This window comes from Equus asinus, chromosome 2, assembly GCF_041296235.1.
Source record: "Equus asinus isolate D_3611 breed Donkey chromosome 2, EquAss-T2T_v2, whole genome shotgun sequence".
Taxonomy (NCBI): domain Eukaryota; kingdom Metazoa; phylum Chordata; class Mammalia; order Perissodactyla; family Equidae; genus Equus; species Equus asinus.
The window spans coordinates 134,876,817-134,897,533 of NC_091791.1; the positions used below are offsets into that span (position 1 = coordinate 134,876,817).

Genomic DNA, 20,717 nt, shown 5'->3' on the forward strand with positions numbered 1-20,717 from the left:
CCTGGAACTCCCTTCCCAGATCTGACTGCTTGGAAATTCCTCACCATCCCTTAATTCTCCTCCCAAACACTATTTCTTTTGTGACTCCTCTAGTGAGTTTATGAACACTCTCCTCAAGTCCTACCGTACTCATGACACGTGTCTATCATAGAAATTATCTCAGGGAATTGAAATTATTTGTATTCAAACACATCTTCCCACTAAATTCAAAGTCCTTAAGGACAGGACCTGGGCTTTACTTTTTAATTTCCCAGCATCTAGCAAAGAACCTGGAATGTATACAGGGCTGAATGAATATCTCCAGTTAAGCTGTCTAAAGCACTGCTCTGATTGCATCTCTGCTTAAGAACCTTCTATAGCTCACATTTATTTACAAAATAAAAATGTGAAAACTTCCTAGCTAAACATTTAAGCTCTTTAGTGATCTAGTTCTATCCAGCTAACCCTGATCTATTTCTCATGATAAACCCTTTTATGAGCACTATCTGGGTAGCCTAAATTTCACTATTTCATAAATATACATATGTATTTCATGAAATACATACATATATATATCCCATGCTTTCGTGTACTCATGCCTTATTCCTACAGTTCATTCTGCCTGGAATGTTTTTCCCCCACCATCTCCAAGCATCCATTTTCTTGGATATTTACTTTTAATGAATACCAGCTTCCCTATAAAAGCTTCTTTTATTCCCCTCAACTGGAAGTAGTCTCTCTCTCCTCTAGGTTTCCACCATACTTTATTCATATCTCTATTAGTATTAGAGCTGCTAATGTAATTTTTTCCCCTAGTAGTCTGAGTTCTTTGAGAAGCACTGTCTGGTGTCTGGCTTTCTACTGTGCTTGTACATAGTAGATGCTCAATGTACTTGATGGAAAAACGAATGATAATAATGAATAAGTGAATTACTGTATTAACTTAAAACACCCCCCGCCGTAGGACTACCCACATTGTATAAAAGATAAATAGGGAACATTAACAAAGGACCATGAGATTATAGTCTAAATCTCTACAGTACTTAACAAAATCCTCTCTTGGGAAATATTCAGAAGACAATACAGGTCAACTTGTCAGAAGTGCTGCGAAAAAACTGGGCCAGAGAATAAGGCTGGTGGATGTGCTGAGAGAGCAGATTGGTATCTAAAGCCTATGAAACAGGCACATCTGAAAGGAGAAATATCTGGGCCCAAACTTCTCTCATGATCAGTTACTGCAAAGGTCCACTAACCTGGGGAGGGGACTGGTAGAGGTTAGGATTCACCAGGACTCCCAAAGGCTCTTCAGAAGATCTATCCAGTTTGGTCAGTGGTTGGTTCAAGGTTCCGTTGGCAATGGCCTGTATTGTTTCATCTAGTCTGTGATAACAAACCAAAGGACGCAATAATTGGTAATGTTCTATGCTCAGAATATCCTTACTTACCAACAACATAAAGCCCTTCAACAGTAATAAAATGTGAAATTCAAAGAGGAATTCATGGATGACCTTCCCTGATCCCCCTACCAACTTCCTTTTCTTCACTCCAAGAACCCTGAGGAATATGAGAAAAAGTTCCAGAACACTAAGAAAATAGGTAGGGCACACTACAATCATTCATCTGTTCAACAAGATTATTAAAAATACCAAGATTAGAAAAGTTGCCTAGAAATAGTGTGACCCACAGAAGACTATTCTATTTACTTACCACATTCAACTATCCCTCTGCCCACTCAGGAGTCCCTTTCCACTCCTCCATGCTGATCTGAATTCTATCCTTGCTTCAAGGCCCAGAAGTTCTAAGGAGACCCTCTACTGGCCCACCACAAGAGTGCTTACTCCTTTCTCTGAAGTCCTGTAGAATCTACTATTTAAACAGTCATCAAATACATCCCATATTATCCTGTGCCTATGGTGTCTACTTTGAATACTTGTCTCTAAACTTATAAAAGAATGTGATGATTTTCAGTTAAAGTTTATGGAACTAGGGGCTGGCCCAGTGGCGCAGTGGTTAAGTTCGCACATTCTGCTTCTTGGCAGCCTGGGGTTCGCCGGTTCGGATCCCGGGTGCGGACATGGCACCGCTGGGCAAAAGCCATGTTTATTTTGGAAAAATAAAAGATTGGTAATATTTTGGAAAAACTGAAAAATACAAATTAATAGACAGAAAATAGAAAATTTCTAAAGCCATCACCCAGAAATAACTTTATTTTTTCCTTCATATCTGTGTATCATATATATAATAGGTGAGAACAAACAGCTATTTTCAAGCTAGTGGTAGCATTTCTTTTAGGGAGAGAATAAGCTTTGTTTAGGAAAATTCTATGATGGATTTGCCAGGTATGAAAGAGAATGGCCAAGGACCGGGCCTTGTGGAAAGCATTAGCGTTCACCAACATCCAGTTCTGTGTGTGTGTGTGAGAGAGACTGAGGTGTGTCATCTCCAAAGCAGAAAACAGGGAGTGAGATCTCCATGTGGTTTCTTTTCAGTGGTGTGCTAAAGCCAATATGCATATTTCTTCTTAAGTCTATGTTCAGTGACTTCATGTTGGTAGCTTGAAATCGGCCATGATTGGAACTCTTTTTCAATAGACTTTATTTTTTAGAGCAGGTTTAGGTTCATAGCAAAATTGAATAGAAGGTACAGAGATTTCCCATAAACCTCCTGCCCCGACACATGCATAACCTCCCACATTATCAACCAATCCTCACTAGAGTGATCCATTTGTTAGAATTAATCAAACTACATTGACAAATCATTATCCCCCCAAATCCATACATTAGGGTTCACTCTCTGTGTTGAGGCTGTACCATTTTAATACTCCCATCCACAGTAAGAGAGTATATTCATTTTCCTACACTCACAGATTATGCAATATTTTATATGTATATTTTTAATTTCAGCCAATTTAATGATACATTGTCTTAAAATTTGCATTCTCTGATAACTACTTGAACATAATCTCAAATGTTTATTGGCTTTTTACGTTTCCTCACTTGTAAATTGTCTGTTCTTAACCTTCGCCCATTTTTCTCCTGGATTTTTTTGTCTTTTTCTTTTATTTACAGGAGGTCTTTATTTAGTGTGGATATTGCTCTTTTGATTGTTAAAAACGTTTAAAATATTTTCTCTCAGTCTGGTACTATCTTTTTTACTTTAAAATACCTTATCTTTTTTGTAAGATTGGCACCCGAGTTAACATCTGTTACCAATCTTTTTTTTCTTCTTCTTTTTCTTCTTCTTTTTTCTTCTTCTTCTCCCCAAAGCCCCCCAGTACATAGCTGTATATTCTAGCTGTAGATCCTTCTGGTTATGCTATGTGGGATGCCACCTGAGCATGCCCTGATGAGCGGTGCCATGTCTGCGCCCAAGATCTGAACCAGCAAACCCTGGGCTGCCGAAGCAGAGTGTGCAAACTTAACCACTCAGCCACAGGGCTGGCCCCTCTTATGTCTTTTTAACTTCTGGGTTTTGTTTCCTGCTTAGAAAGAGCTTTATCACACCAAGACTATAACTATATTCTCCTATATTTCTATATTTCTTTCTGATCCTTTTCTTTCTTTCACATTTAATTCTTTAGTCAAACATTATTACAGTATGGTTTGAAGTAGAGATCTAATGCAGATTTTTTCCAAGCTGGTGGCTAATCATCCCATCATATATTTAATCCTTTCCTCACCGTATAGAAATGTTGCCTTTATCAATTACTAAATTCCCACACATATAAACACAAACCCATGCACACATACTCACACGATACAGACGTCTACACAGGTCTCTTTTTGGATTCTATTACATTTCCTTGATCTATTCCTGTGCCCAAACTGTTCTTCATTGTTTTAAAAAGTTTTTTTATAAAAGTAAAGTAATTATCTAGCAGCACAAGTTCCTCTCAAAATTTTCTTAGCTACTCTTACATGTTTCTATTCCAAATGAATATATTATTTTTAAAATCAACAAAAATAACAGCTCTATCAAAGGTGGCAAATCCTTTACAGTCAAACTGCCCCCTTCTTTCAGACCCTTTCCGGTGCTGCCCACTTACTTGCTGTGATACTCGGCTAGTGGATTTTCATCTTCCATGATCTTCCTGCCCGCAAAATCAATGATGATCTTCTTAGAGAGCCGAGAGGCATGTCGAAATTCCCTTAGCTCCTCCTCTCGCTTCTGCAGGGTCTCTCGCTCAATTTTGGACAACCACTGGTTAGAATCACTGGCAAAGTAGTCTGATTCATCATCAATGACTTGAGTCCTTCGAATGCTAAGAAAAAAAGAACATGTGGCAATTAGGTCACCTGTTGACAAACAGGGACTTGATTACTGGGAAACCGTTTCAAGGTAGCTCACTATTCTGCTGTCCTGAAGGCTATTATCTTAAACATGGATGTCCAAAAATGTTCCAAAATCAAGTCAAGCTCTGCCTGGTTCCCAGCTTCTGCATATATCTTATCCCCACTGCAGGCTCAGCTCAGCTCCTAGAACCAATCTCACCCTCAGGCAGGAAAAGGTACAGGACCATAACCCCAACTCCTTTTACCTTTCTTACTACACCAGCCCTCAGCTTCTGATAACTGGTAGCTTCTGATAACCAGCTTCTACCTGGTTTTGCTGCATCTGAGTTCATGTCTTGGCACATTATTCAATATCCTAGTCCCTCTACAATTGGGATCTAGTCTATTCTTGCTAGGCCCAATTTCTGCCCTTTCCCTCAGAAACTGGAGTTCCATTCTGGACTCTCAGACCTGTGGCTTACTCTTAGGACATCCTATTACTCTACTACTACATGTGAGTTTCACCCCCACCCCCAACCCCATCTCCAGCCCCTCACTAATACACTAGGACCAAGTTCCAAGATATGACAATGAGGCCTATTTCTAAGATCATGCCAACAAAGAAACTGAGAACTAGAATGAATCTTGACCCAACTCTCATTCTACAGATAATGAACCTGGGGCTCACAGAAGTTAAGTGACTACTCCAAAGTCACAAACCCAGTTGAGACACGATTTGTGCATAATTACAAATTAGTGATATACATAGGCATAGGCAAATACTGAAATCAGATTCATATATTGATTTCAATTTTTCAGGACTTAGCTAGAATTATAAAAGTTTTTAAAGTAGACTGAGAGTGAGAAGTTCAAGAGGGCTGAGGAGAAAATTGGTCCTAGACATGAACCTAAATAATGAAACTGGTGCCCTTGAACATACCAGCAAAGGGGCAACATCAATAGGGATAAACCCTTTTCCAGTTTCTATTTATCAAAAAACGTACTCTAGGGGCCAGGCTGGTGGCGTAGTGGTTAAGTTTGCACGCTCTGCCTCAGCAGCCCAGGGTTTGCGGGTCCAGATCCTGGGCGCAGACCTATGGACCACTCATCAAGCCATGCTGAGAAGGCATCCTACATACAAAATAGAGGAAGACTGGCAACTGATGCTAGCTCAGGGCCAGTCTTCCTTACCAAAAAGAAAGAAAGAAAGAAAGAAATGTACTCTATTTCTAATGATAAGTTTTTCTGAGTAGGGCTAAAAGTGATAAAGGATTAACCTTGAATCTGAGTTACAAACCTTGTAATAGGCTTACTTAAGGAAAAGCTTTCAAAGTTATATCTCATGTATTCATAGCAAATGGTCTGAAGCAGTAGGGCTGTCTAATCAAAGGATTATACTACCAGGAATAGATTCCCAGGTCAGTTACAATAAGTAAGAGATTCAGGGTCTCTTGAAGGATCCTTACAGATTCTCACATGGCTATTTGAGAATGAGCATAGAAGTCCTATTTAAACATTTTTTACCACTAACTGGTTGTCAATACAGATTTTATCCAAAAGAAGGAAAAATAAAAGAGAAAGAAATAAAAGATAGAGCTAACAAATCCATTAATCTGTCTCCTAAAGAGAAGTCAGCGGGCTAAATGACAAAAGTGTAGGAATATAAAAGCCAATTTAGGGACATTTTAATATACTGATTATTGAATCAGAAAACTAATTTAGTGTCAAAGGGAAGGGAAAGAGTAACTCATGTCTTCCCATGATATGGGGTTACCTACACTCTCCCAGAGGCAATTTCTTATAGATTCTCCAGAGCTCAGCACAGCAGTTTGCACATGGTAGGCACTCTAATATATGTTGACTAAATGAATGAATGGCTGCAAGTGAAACAAGTGGGAAATTCTATCAACCAAGTCAACTTTCTGGGAGGTATACTAGCATTTGCCAAGAATCAAAAGATGTTGCAGGGTAGAATCCTCTTGGTGGGAGCCTATCATATTCAAACATGGATTCAAAAACAAGATGTAAGCCTCCTATGTAGAGCACCCATCTCCTCTTTTGCTGTAAATTCTTTCATCCTCCATCCTGAGAAGGTATCAAGTGTGAAAATAATGTTTTAAAGGCCAGAATCCGTGGACTAGTCTATTTCCTAGCAATACTTAGTCTAACCACATCATACCTAGTTCTGTCAAACTCTAACAGTTTGTCTTTATGCTTGACGGCCTTCTCCAGACCAGACTTCATTCTCAATTCTTGATGAGGAAGAAGGTCCTTGGGAGAGATGTCCACCTTTCCAGAATTCTCCGTTCCTGAAATCCAATAAGGAAATCACATGGTGTCAGCTTATGATACAAATTAGTTGTATCACACTATGCAGCAAAGAACAAAGTATCACAAGATCTGGCTCTGTCGCTGATGGCTGACAGCCTTCATCTCAATGGAAAACAAACAAGCACACAGGCAGGGCTTTACTTGTCAAGCATCAAACAGTGCTTGACACATAACAGGTTCTCAATAAATGTTAGGATCCATTTCTTCCCGTATGGAAATCTGGATCACTAAGGGTGTCAAATTGTTTAACAACACAATATAAAAATGCCTTATAAATGAAAAACTTTACTGAGTAGGGCTGAATATCATCTTTAAACATACTTTTATATTCCAAAACTGAAAACTAAATAGTGAAAGAAAAAGAGAAGAAATTGCAGGAAAGGGATAGAAATGAATAATGAGAACTTATTAGATGCTAAGGTACTTTAAACACATATTATATTATTTAATTCTCACAATAACCCTGTAAGACAGTTTATATTATCTTCATTTCACAGATAAAGAAACTGAAGTTCAGAAATTTAAACTTAGGTCTAACTCTAAAGCCCACATTCATTCCTTGGCCCACGTATTACCTCCTTTGTTACAGCATACCATAAATCTCTATGTCCCAGAAAAGAGAGCCATAAATTGTGATAAAACCAAGAACTAAAATGTGTTAGGGGGCCGGCCCCGTGGCTGAGTGGTTAAGCTCATGCCCTCTGCTTCGGCGACCCGGGGTTTTGCCAGTCTAGTCCTGGGTGTGGACATGGCACCACTCATCAGGCCATGCTGAGGCGGCATCCCACATGCCACAACTAGAAGGACCCTCAACTAAAAATACACAGCTATGTACCGGGGGGCTTTGGGAGAAAAAGGAAAAATAAAATCTTAAAAAATAATAATAAAATGTGTTAGAAAAAGAACTAGGTTACAATGAAGGCTGACCTTTATCTTTACCTAAAACTCCAGGCCTGTTTAAAGTCCTGTCACATCTTTCTTTCAAAATTTAAAAAAAGGGAGAGAAAGAGAGATTCTTGTGTTCTCAATATAAGAAAAGAACTTAGAACTGTTTTCTCATAATGACTTTAAAGAAATCCTAATTGAAAAAATATAGAGAGATGTTCAAACTCATTAATGATAAAAAAATTACAACTATAAAAATAAAATTTGAAATGTCAAAACTCAATAGCGACAGGTTTTTAGGGTACAATATTAATATTGTAGATTGGTACAATATTTTGCTAAAGTAAAATGCCAAATACATCTTGAGTATTTGACATCTTAAGTGTCAAAAATGATCATATTCTTTGACTCAGTAAATCCATTCTTAGGAATTTATCCCAAGGAAATAAATCAAAAGATATATTAACAAAGGTGACCACTTGCAGTATTGTGAAGAGTCAAAATATCCAGTAACTGGGAAATAGGTAATCAAATTATAATAAAGTTAATAAACTATTTTTAGCCACTAAAAATAAACATGAAAAATATACAGTAACATAGAAACTAATTACAAAATATTAAAAAAGGAAAAACAAAATTCTATACATGTAAACTTCTATACACATTCTATAAAACATAAAACTCTAACTATGATCATTACTTTATAATACCAACCAATCTAGCTATATAAATACAAAACTATGAACTAAAGTAGAAATAAAATATTTGCCGGCCGGCCCTGTAGCTGAGTGGTTGAGTTCGCATGCTCTGCTTTGGGGACCCAGGGTTTCGCCCAGCGTTGGGATCCTAGGCGCATACATGGCACCGCTCATCAGGCCATGCTCAGGTAGCGTCCCACATAGCATAACCAGAAGGACCTACAACTAGAATATACAACTAAGTACTGGGGGGCTTTGGGGAGAAGAAGAAAAAAAAAAAGATTGGCAACAGACGTTAGCTCAGATGCCAATCTTTAAAAAAAGAAAAATTGCATAAGTGGAAAGTAATGAGTACACTGTTTATCCTTTTAGTTTGTTTGTTTCGAAACCTTACATCCCACAACCAGTGTATTATAAAGGTGAACGCTGATCCTCCTGATGGGCTTATGGGTAGGCTTTCTGATAGTGGGCACTGGCACCAGGACCTGTAAACTCTTTGCATTTGCAGTTACGGGGATCAGCTACCAACAGGGCCGGATCATACTGGATGAGGATGTCTTTGATGTCCTTCTTGGAAGCCTCATCCACGTATTTCTGGTAACGGGGACTAGGGCTCTGGAGATGGACTGGAGGACTGCATAAATCTGGGCCATGTGACAAACATCTTTCACACGGACTACGATGTCCACACTGCTAAATCACTCCTTGCCCAGAACAGGTTCCAGGAGCTTGTACTGCAGGGTGCGTAGCTCCATCATCTCCAGGGGCCACCCATTCACCTTGATGAGGCTGTTGCCCTGTTTGCAATGCACTAGGGCTGTGGCCGTCTTCTGTTCAAAGACATGCATGGACTGCAGAGGGCCCTTGGACAGCACGGATGCTGGCGTAGACAAGAGCTCCTTACTGTGTGGCACTGCAACCAGAAAAGGAAGCTGTTCTTCCTTTTAATAATGTCCTGAACTATTTTTATCATGTGTTTTTCAACTATAAAAGACTTATAAAAGAGTTTCAAAAAAAGTAGAGTTCCTGTATAACTTTAATTTCACTTCCCTTAATGTTAATATCTTATCTTACATATCCATAGTACAATTATCATAAGTAAGAAATTAACATTAGTACAATACTATTAACTAAATTACAGACTTTCTTTAGATTTCAACATTTTTTCCATTAATGTTGTTTCTATGTTCTGGGATCCAATTCAGGATCCTACATCACAGTTTGTCATGTCTCCTTAGTCTCCTTCAATCTGTGACAATTCTTCACTATTTCTTCGTCTTTCATGACCTTGCAAATCTATTCTTAAACTTTCACCCAACAATTTAGCATCCATTGGTGGATCTTGCCTGTAGCAGTTACTACTACTATGATGTTCTAATGGTGATTTTCTATTACCCTCATTCCTTCACTTTATTAATTGGAATTCTTCTATAAGAAGCTTCTATAAAGAGCTGTCCATTCTCCCCTATTTATTAACTTATTCAGTTAATTCAGGATATTAATTTTATTCTTCCTTGGGTTATAATCCAATATGATTATAACTAGTTTTTTTGTTCAATATTATGTGGTTTTAATAACTTAAAAAAAAAATACATGTGGGCCAGCCCCAGTGGCCTAGTGGTTAAGCTCTACGTGCTCCGCTTTGGTGGCCTGGGTTCAGTTCCCAGGTGGATATATATATCACTTTGTCAGTGGTTGCTGTGTCGGCAGCTCACATACAAAAACAGGAAGATTGGCAACAGATGTGAGCTCAGGCCGAATTTTCCTCAGCAAAAAAAATATATAAAAAAAATAAAAAATAAATGCTTACAGAATAAATGAGTGAATAAACTGCACCTTGCATACTGGGACACAAGAAAGAGAAACAATCACAGATACAACACAGTGTATCCACCACTACAATGATCTTAATCAGAAGATTGCTGCCTACCTGACATCAGCTTCTTCAGCAGCTTCTGGCTCTTGTTTGAGTCACGCTGTAAAATATCCCGTTCTTCATGAGTACATACCTATAAAGTAATAAGAGTAAGACACATGATCCAATAGTTAAGTTACATTGTTGGCTTGATATACCTAAAAAGTGACCTCAAATAACACGTTAGATATGGCAAAAAAAATAATGAGACTGTAGGTGCCTTTTTATCCAAACACTTGCACTAGTTTCTTTCCATTTCTCCCCTCTTTTTATGAACCATACAGAAAACTGATCTCACTGCAAGTGTCCCTGAATGACTTGATACTTTAAAAAGTCTAACCTGCTTTGAAAGGACAAAGATCCACCATCATTGAGAATACTGGAAAAAATATACAAGACTTTTTTAAAAAAGCCTTCCAGTTCTAACGATGAAATCTAAGTTTTACAAGAGAAATTATAAGCAGATGTCTTATTAGAAGGAGAGAGAAAAAGAAGCAAACTACAGTGCCACCAGTGAAAACCAGTCTAGCTTTTATTCTATACATATTTTCTTTGCCTTTGAACATTATCTACTTATAAAATAATAAATATATTAAGCAAAGTTCTGTTTATTATAAAAGCACTGCAATTGTAAGAAGGAAGTCTAAGGGCTTACCCAAAAACAATTTCATACTGAGCTTATAACACTGCAAGACTTCAAGGTCAATTCACTTTACATTACTCTGTGTCTTGAACTGAAGGATCCAAGGGACCTAAGAGAAAACACTGTACTTCCTAGCAGTTGCCTCAGTGGCACACAAAGCACCTGCCAGCAGCTGTAGGGTGCTTCTCTAGAGAAAGTCTCACATGGGAAGACATTTACTGCTGTTTTATAAACATTTTTCATGGTAGATACCACATTTTTCAGGTCATGTATTGTCTATCAGCTTATTCTCTGAGTACACTGAAAAATTAAAGCTCCCATCAGAGAAGGGAAAACAAAGCAATATAAAATAGATGCCTTCACCAACATCAAATGCCATTGCTTCTGCCAGCCAGCTCAACTGGCAGAGTAAGCTTCCTAGACAACTCATAAGGGTGTTTGTAAGAGAGTCATTACTGCTACACTCTTCAGGCCATTCTCTCACATAATGCAGAGCTATAAAAGGAGGTGTCCCAGAAACAGAAGCCATAATGACCTGAGGATTATGTCACAATGGTTCTGTTTCCCTAGAGATATAAGCCACATGTGAAGACTCTGACAAAAAGTTTTTGACATTTCAGGCGCTAAAGTCTCTTGAATTGAAGCTAATCTGATACAAGACTTGGATCCCTCAACAATGTATGTTCTCAAAACTCTTCTCACTAACAAACCTCAGTACCAGGATATAACAGTGTTTGACTAATCGAATTCCTGCTACTAGAATTTACGGGACACTTTAGGGAAGAAATTTACTAAGAAAAAGAGAAATTATTAGGAATGTGAATGTACCTGTGTATTAAACCAAAACATAGTAGAATAAAATAGAAAAGAAACAATTTACCAGAGTACCACAGAATAAGCAGGGGCCTGAACCCTCTTGCTCACAGACAATACGCCCACAGATCAGACAGTTATTGATCAGCTTGTGCTTCTGGCCCAGGCAATCACAAGGGTGGCGACCGGGGATCAGAACTGCAAGCCTGTCCTGTCCCTCTTTTGTGTATAAACTGACAAATTTCGTCTTCTTCTTTAAGGAGTTGCTGTTCTCTTGTGCCTAATAGTACAAAGATATCAGAAATAACATCAAATAATTAATGGCAACAAAAATAATCAAGGAGGGAAAGCCTCAGTTCTGTTCAATAACAACTTATATACTACCCAGGGACCATGAAAGAAGGGAGTGGGAGAGATACAAATTAGTTGTAATCAAGGGTCTGAGGAAAGGTTATGCTCTAGAAAAACCAGCTAATATACCTTCCCTCTTCTGCTAGTCACTTTCAACCCTCTACTACAGCTGGTGAAAGGTAAATGTAGCAGTAAAAGATGTTTATGTGACATATTTAAATATATCTAAATTGGAGACCATAAGAAACAAAAATGCCTCTAAAAGTAGATGATATTCACAGATTTGGAAATATAAACAATGAATAAAATAAGAAAAATCAATAAAAAATTGACTGAATGTGAAAAAGATAGATACAATAGAAAATGGGCAAAAGACCTAAACAATTTCATAAAAGAAGATATCCAAATGGCCACCAAACATGAAAAGGTGCTTAACTTCACTAATGAAGATAATGCAAAATAAAACCACAATGCAGTATCATGCCACACCAAATAGAATGGCTAAATTGAAAAAGAAAATATGAAGCATTGGCAAGAATACAGAGCAGAGGGCTGGCCCCGTGGCTGAGTGAGTACATTCACACACTCCGCTTCGGCGGCCCAGGGTTTTGCCAGTTTGGATCCTAGGCATTGACCTAGCACCACTCATCAAGCCATGCTGAGGTGGCGTCCCACATAACACAACCAGAAGGACCTACAACTAGAATATACAACTATGTACTGGGGGGAGTGCTTTGGGGAGAAGGACAAAAAAAGAAAGACTGACAACACATGTTAGCTCAGGTGCCAGTCTTTAAAAAAAACAAAACAAAACAGGGGCCTGCCCAGTGGCACAACGGAGGCCTGGGGTTCTCCGGTTCGGATCCCGGGTGCGGACATGGCACTGCTTGGCAAGCCATGCTGTGGTAGGCGTCTCACATATAAAGTAAAGGAAGATGCGCATGGATGTGAGCTCAGGGCCAGTCTTCCTCAGCAAAAAGAGGAGGATTAGCAGCAGATGTTAGCTCAGGGCTAATCTTCCTCAAAAGAAAGAAAGAAAGAATACAGAGCAGTTAGAGGTCTTGTACACTATTGGTGGGAGTGTAAACTGGTATCTACTAAAGCTGAACATATGCACATCCTGTGACCCAGCAATTCAACTCCTGGATATATACTCAACAGAAATGCGTAAATACGTTCACCAGACGACATGTACAAGAATGTTCATTGCAGCATTGGAATTGGAAACTACCCATATGTTCAACAGTAGATTGATGTTTCATTAAATAGAATCCTATGTAGTAATGAGAATGAAAAGGTATAGCTATACAAAACAATATGGATAAATCTCACAAAAGTTAACTGAAAGAAGCCAGACACAAAAGAGTACATATTATTTAGCTCCATTTTTACAAAGTTTCTAAGCAGACAAAACTAATCTATGGTGTTGAAAGTCAAGAAGGTGTTTTCCCTTGGGAGAGTTGCCATTTTGGGGCACATTGGGGGTCTTCTAGATGAATGGTGATGCAGTGTTTCTGACTATATAGGTATGGTCAGTTTGTGAAATTTCATCAGTTCACGTCCATATGTATGGTATAAAATAAAAAGTTTAAAAAAAGAACTATATTTATCAGTCTCTGTCTTAGTCCACTCAGGCTGCTATAACAAAACACCACAGACTGGGTAGCTTATAAACAACAGAAATTTATTTCTCACAGTTCTGGAGACTGGAAGTCCAAGATCAGGATGCCAGCATGGTTGAGTGAGGGCCCTTTTCTAGGTCACAGACATGACTTCTAGGTCACTGTATCCTTACATGGTCAAAAGGACTGGGGAGCTCTGTGGAGTCTCTTTTATAAGAACACTAATCCCATCATTAGGGCTCCACCTTCATGATGTAAGAAACTCCCAAAGGTCCCACTTTCTAATATAATCACATTGGCCAAGCATTAGCATTTCAACACATGAATTTTGAGGGGGACACAAACATTTAGACCACAGCAGCCTCTGACACTTAAAAGTGTATAGATGCCTCTCCCACACTGAGTTCTTACTCTCCCGTTAAATTGAGAGTTTCTCAATCATTTCCAGAGACTGAAGTTTCAGAGAAGAAAAATCTCAAGAGTTCTAGTGGATGGGAAAGTTACTACAAGGAAGACAAAAAGTCTTTGGTAAGTATAAAGAGAGGTGACATGCCCTAATGTCCAAAGCCAAAAGTTGAGATATAGAGACAATATCAATATTTTATCCAGCAGGTCACCATTTTTCAAACTATTCAATTATATCTTGGGCTCTCAGGGATGGTAGAGAGGCGAAGATTAAACTCTAAGCAAAAATTTGTATTTGACTCCCATTTACTGCCCCTTTTATTTCTTTCAAGGCAGTTTTCACAATCTACAATTACTTTAAAAAAAACTTCTTTGTCTTTCTACCTTTCCTCTGGACCACTAAAATGTAAACTCTAGACGAGCAAGAAAACCTAATGTGTTTTGCTTATTGCTCTTTCATGATCATTCATAGACATGCACAGAGTGGCAAAAACTTTGAGTCACCAAATGCACATATTTCCAGCTAAGGTTGAGCAAGGCAATGATCTGCCTTCTTGTTTCAGCTTTCATACTATGAACAAATGTCTTTCTTTAGTCTATTTAGTGCCAGTTTTTTGCATTTTTGCGCTTTTTGTTGATGATCTCGCCATTTAAAATGGCCTTCATACATACTGCTGAAGTGCTGTCTAGTGTTCCTAAGCACAAGAAGGCTGCATCTTACATAGAAAATAGATGTATTTGATAAGCTTTCTTCAGACATGAGTTATAGTGCTGTTGGCCGTGAGTTCCATGTTAATGAATCAACAACATATATATATATACATACACACATACACACACACACATATATATTGTTTTTTGGTGTGGGAGATTAGCCCTGAGCTAACATCTGTGCCAATCTTTCTCTATTTTGTATGTGGTACACCATCACAGCATGGCTTGATGAGCAGTGTAGGTCCATGCCCAGAATCCAAACCTGCAAACCCTGGGCCACTGAAGCAGAACACACGAAATTAACCACTACACCACTGGGCCAGCCCAACAACACATATATTAAATAAAGTGTCTTTAAACAGAAATACACATAAAATAAGGTTATGTACTGATTGGTTGATAGAAATGTTGTGACCAGAGGCTTGCAGAAACCTAAACCTGTATTTCCACTAGGAGCAACACTTTGGTATTCACTAATTCAGTATACACTGCGGCTTTAACAAGAAATTACCACATAGGGGATAAACCATTTTTTCAAACTTATTTTCCAAGTTTGCTTAATGAATACAAAACACTTAAAGACAAAATATAGACTCAGAAACAGGTTGCTGAGGGATAAATTGCTCTTAAAGCATTCACAGATACAAAATAAAAGTTAAATCATTATTAATTTGAAGATCTTTCCCTACTCATGCCTGAACCATAGCTTTTTTTACCCTATGAAACTTACTTAATAGCAAGCACCAAAACACCTTTCTTCATTAACAGCCATTAATATAAATAGTGAAATACTTTGTCAAGATAAGACTGGCATCTATTGTACTAAGAAGTTAGGTTAGCAGTAGGAATTTCACATAGCCAACGCAGGCTTCTTTAATGTGGACTGGTAAATGAGCAAGTTGACCAAACCGATTAGAGCAAAACAGGATTGAATGAATTAAAAGACTGAAGAATTACAAAAAAGAACTACTTAAATGGATGGCATATATAGACTAAAAAATATTTATCAATAACTTCAAAACATTTAAAAACAGAACTAGAATTTTCAAAATAGCATCTTGAGGAAATCAACTCAAAGGAGAAAACATAGATAATAGTTCCCATGTTGTTTTCAACTTTCTCTAACAACTTTAACATCCACAGATATTAAAAATTAATTTATTAAAAGTTTACTCTTATATTCTATGCTATTTCATAATTATTTTAAAAATTATGAAATAAGGCTTTAAAAATTTCATCTATTATTTCATCATTCTGATCAGAATATTGTCATATGCTTCCATTCTACTTTCACCTTATTAAGTTTCTATATACTTTCAATCACCACTTATAAAACGTGCATTCACACACATACGTAAAGTACATCTTCTACTTAAAAACAAGTATCTTTACTGATTAAGAGTAATAGAAAAAATGACTCAAAATAACGTTCAGATGGATTACAAATCTAAATGTGAAAATCAAAACTTTTAAACTATTAAGAAAATTTAAGAGAGTATCTTTTTCACTTTGGGGTGGGAAAAATGCATTAAAGCTTAAGCTATAAAACACATAAAACAAAGAAAAAGATCAATATATTTTACTACATCACAATTTAAAATTCCTGTGAATCAAAAGATACCACAAAGGACAAAACAGGGGCCAGTAGATATCTACAACATATTTAACAAAGGTGTAATATACAGAATACTTAAAGAACTCCTATAAATCAATCTGAAAAAAAAATCAATTCAGTAGAAAAACAAGTCAAGGATATGAATAAGTAGTTCAGAATAACCCAAAAGGCAAAAAAAATCTCAAAACCAAAAACAAACCAACAAATTCTCCAAAATGATACTCAGTGTCTTTTACAGTATTCCTGGGTATGAAAAGTCAAATGCGATACCATCACTTATACTTAAGATGAGCAAAACTTTAAAAGACTGACAGTACTATGTACTGGCAAAGAAGGAAAAAACAGAGATCTTTTCTCCAGGAGAATAAAATTGGTACAACCACCTTAAGAAATTAATTTGGGGGGCCAGCCCCATGGCCAAGTGGTTAAGATCGCGTGCTCCACTTCAGTGGCCCAGGGTTTCCCTGTTTTGGATCCTGGACTCGGACATGGCACCGCTCACTGGGCCATGCTGAAGTGGCATCCACCTACCAGAACTGTAAAATATACAACTATGTACTGGCGGGATTTGGGGAGAAAAAACAGGAGGAAAAAAAAAAGGGAAGATTGGCAACAGTTGTTAGCTTAGGTGCCAATCTTTAGGGGAAAAAAAAATCAATTTGGTAGTTTCAATAAAAGAAAAACTAACAAAGCCTATAACCCTGCAATTCTAATAACAGGTATATATACCCTAGAGAAACTCTCAAGTTACATAAAGGAAATATGTATAAGAATGTTCACTGCAGTACTATTCATAATAGCAAACTATTACAAACAACATAAATGTGCATTTATGGATTAATAAATGGAGAAATTAAATCAGGGGAATAGGGGCCAGTCTGGTGGTGTAGTGGTCAAGTTCGAGCGCTCTGCTTTGGCAGCCCAGGGTTCACAGGCTCGGATCCCGGGTACAGACCTAGCAGCGCTTGTCAAGCAACACTGTGGCAGTGTCCCACATAAAATAGAGGAAGATTGGCACAGATGTTAGCTCAGCGACAATCTTCCTCACCAAAAATAAATAAATAAATAAATAAAATGGCTAAACCTTAATTAAAAAGAAATCAGTGATTATATAGGGATTAAGAGAAACAAACCAAATTAGTATAGACAGCTCTCAAAAATAGTTCTAAAAAAAGGTTTGCAAAGTGACAGTTATACTATTTATTTGCATTTTTAAAAATTACACAAAACTATACATTATTAATAGACTCCTATACATACGTGAAAAAATAGGCTATTAAGGTTCACACCACAATCACGATAATAATCATCTGTAGGGTCAGAGGAAATGGGACAGTGTATTGCAACTTCTCAACTATTGACTGATTGTTGTGAAAGTTGACCTACAGCCAGTAAAATGTTTAGCAGCATCCTTGGTCTCTACCTACTAGATGCCAGTAGCATCCCTTGCCCCCATGTTGTGACAGCCAAAAACGTCACCAGACATATTCCCTGGGGGGGGCAAAATTGAGAACCACTGGTATGGGAGGAAGGAGGAATCAACTTTCTATGTGAGGTTTCATCTATTTTATTTAAAAAAAAAAAAAGACTTGAAGCAAATATAAAAAATCCTATCAACTGTCAATTCTGGGTGGTGAGCACAAAGGTCTTTGTTACATTATTTATTATTCTGTTGGTTTTTTCCATCTAAAAAAACCTATTTGTGAATTACCATGTGATCCAGCAATCTCACTTCTGGGTATACACCCAAAAGAATTGACAATAGGATCTTGAAGAGATATTTTCATATGAGATATGAATAAGAATATGAATATTTTCATAAGAGATATGTTCATGGCAGTACTGTTCACAATAGCTAACAGGGGGAAGCAACCAAAATGTGCATTGCGGGATGAATGGATGAACAAAAAGTAGTATACATAAAATGGAACACTATTTAGCCTTAAAAAGGAAGGAAATTCTGATACATGGTACAACATAAACGAAGCTTGAAGACATTATGTTAAGTAAAATAAGCTAGTTACAAAAAGACAAATATTGTATAATTCCACTTATATGAGGTATTTAAAGCAATCAAATTCATAGAAAGTAGAATGGTGGTTGATAGGGGCTGCAGGGAGGGGAAAATGCAGAGCTGTTTAACGGTTATAGAGTTTCAGTGTTGCAAAATGAAAAAGTTCTGGAGATCGTTGCACAATAATATGAATACACTTTTAACACTCCTGAACTACACATTTAAAAATGGTTAAGATGGTAAAAAAAACCCATCAAATTGTATATCTTAATTATGTGCAGTTTATTGTATGTCGATTATACTCCAATAAAGCTATTTTTTAAAAAGGCTATTCATGTTCATTGTCAAAATAAAAATAGAAAATACAAGACTATAAAGAAGAAAAATTAAAACACTTATTGTCATATCATCTGAAGAAATACCATTTTTAACATTTCCCTTCTAGCCTTCCTACGTATGTGTATGAAAGTATGTGTATAGAATATATAAATATTTTTAAACACACAAAATCAGACATATATATCTTTGATTCATGCTTTTTTCAGTCAATATTCTATGATAAACATTTTCCCAAATTAGATTTTTTGGAAAACAATTTTATTAGCTGCATGGTATTCCATCAAATAAGAAAACTATAATTTATTTAATCTTTCCCTTACTTCTAAACAATCAGGTCATTCAAATTTTCAGTATTATAAATAACATTGTACAGAACATAAGTGTTTTGTGTGGATTTCTGATTACTTTCTTAATTAGATTTTTAAGTCATATTACTAAGTCAAAAGTCTATGAACAGTCCCATGGTTCTTGATGTATGCTGCCAAACTGTCCCCTAGAAAGCTTAAACCCATTTATGTTGCCACCAGTAGTATACAGAAGGTTCCTGGTTTAATACAACTTCATCATCACCAAGTATTCTCTTTTTAAAATCTTTGACAATTTGATGGGCAATATCTCAGAGATTTAATATGTATATATTTGATTACTAGTAGAGTAACCAATCATCTAGTTTTGCCCAGGACTTAGGGGAATCCCAGTATATGGGCCTTTCAGTACTAAAACCAGGAAAGTCCTGGGCAATTAGGGTGACAAATTGGTTACCTTAATTACTAATAAGGTCAAACATCTTTTTATGTTTATTGGTCATTCGTGTTTTTTCTTTTGCTTGTGATGGTCTTTGCTCATTTTATTCCACTTGATAAAAGATTTTAGTCTCTATTTTGTTTCTTTAACTTAACATTATTTTGCAAACACTTTTCCATGTTTTTTTGCATGGTTATCACATTCAGAATCTTTTGATCACTACTCTTCCATCTTAGCATAATTAACTACTCCCTTCTGATGGGAAATTTAGCTTGTCAAATTGCCCTGATTATAAACACTGCTGCTTACCCCACAGGGCTATTTTGAGAGCCAATAGAGAATATGAAAAGGCTCTAAAAGCTAAATGATGATGATGATGGTGGTAGTGGTGGTGGTGGTGGATGGCCCAAAATAGGAACACTGTCAATAACAACTAGAATTCTGAATTCTTGTAGTATAAACCCAAAAACACGTTGAAATTGAAGCCCTGGAGCACTTCAGTAAACATTCTCTACCTTGTATATATACACACACACATATATACATATGTACGTATGTAGATCTCAATCTCATTTATAAGCAAAAATGTCTTTATAATACTTGTTTAAGCAGGCTGCCAAAAAAACAGTTTACCATATAGGAAGTAATATGTTATCATTACCACTTTCTCTTCATAAAATTCATACATTTGTTGAAAAATAGCCATTCTAGACCAATTTGTACACTTGGCTCTCTGAAATGTATCAATCATCTCCTCTTCTCCATATAGCCAGAAGAAGCTCATCCTATAAGCACTCACCTTCGCCAGATCAAAAGGTGTTTTGACCTCTACTGTTGTATCAGGTTCAGCAAACGCAGGAACTTCCTGTCTGTTTCTCCCTTTGCGCCTACTCCTCTTCAGCTGGTCCCCTGATCTCTGCCCATCTAAAATTTCTTTAAAGAAGAAAAAATACATATATATATATGGACATAGATAGACCGATAATAGCAGGATTCATTGGTAAACTAACAGCTAATAAGAAGAAGGTGATGTTTAACATTTAAAGTCAAGATATGAAGGCAGGTTTTTAAATTATCTTTTCCTCTCAAACCAGAATTAAATTTAAACCATCACTTTCTAGATTGGTTCAATGATAGACTACTGGCTAGGATTAAGAAGTTAAATTAAAATCTGATATTTTAGATGGTATAATAATAGTGACTTAGATTATTTAGTTTGGTGCTCATCTTTTGTAATGTTTAATTAAATAGTTACTTCTAAATGCTATTCATACTAAAATTGGTCAACCTTTACTTTCATCCAGGTATACACATAACTGAAAAGTGTTTCTTTAATCCATGAACAAATTTTTGAAATTATTCTGAAGCCACATTTCTA

The 20,717-nt window shown here is 36.9% G+C and overlaps 1 protein-coding gene and 1 pseudogene across 5 annotated transcripts in view; both read right to left on the reverse strand.

Annotated features, from left to right (window-relative positions):
* The window catches only part of TRIP4 (thyroid hormone receptor interactor 4), a 56,574-nt gene that overhangs the window by 30,677 nt on the left and 5,180 nt on the right, over positions 1–20,717 (reverse strand). For 4 of the 5 annotated variants that reach the window (XR_011498943.1, XM_014850459.3, XM_070500237.1 and 1 more), the window contains exons 3-8: positions 20,139–20,272; positions 11,603–11,815; positions 10,095–10,173; positions 6,430–6,559; positions 4,025–4,240; positions 1,233–1,359 (exon numbers count right to left, since the gene is read on the reverse strand). Coding sequence is in view for 4 of the 5 variants with exons in the window: in XM_014850459.3 (XP_014705945.3) it covers positions 1,233–1,359; positions 4,025–4,240; positions 6,430–6,559; positions 10,095–10,173; positions 11,603–11,815; positions 20,139–20,272 (899 nt within the window). In the remaining variant the exon portion in view is untranslated. Of the gene's footprint in view, positions 1–1,232; positions 1,360–4,024; positions 4,241–6,429; positions 6,560–10,094; positions 10,174–10,734; positions 10,758–11,602; positions 11,816–20,138; positions 20,273–20,717 lie in introns of those variants that run through there. The other variant, XM_070500249.1, reaches the window with a different exon arrangement.
* LOC106837063 (small ribosomal subunit protein uS9-like) lies at positions 8,546–9,497 on the reverse strand (annotated as a pseudogene).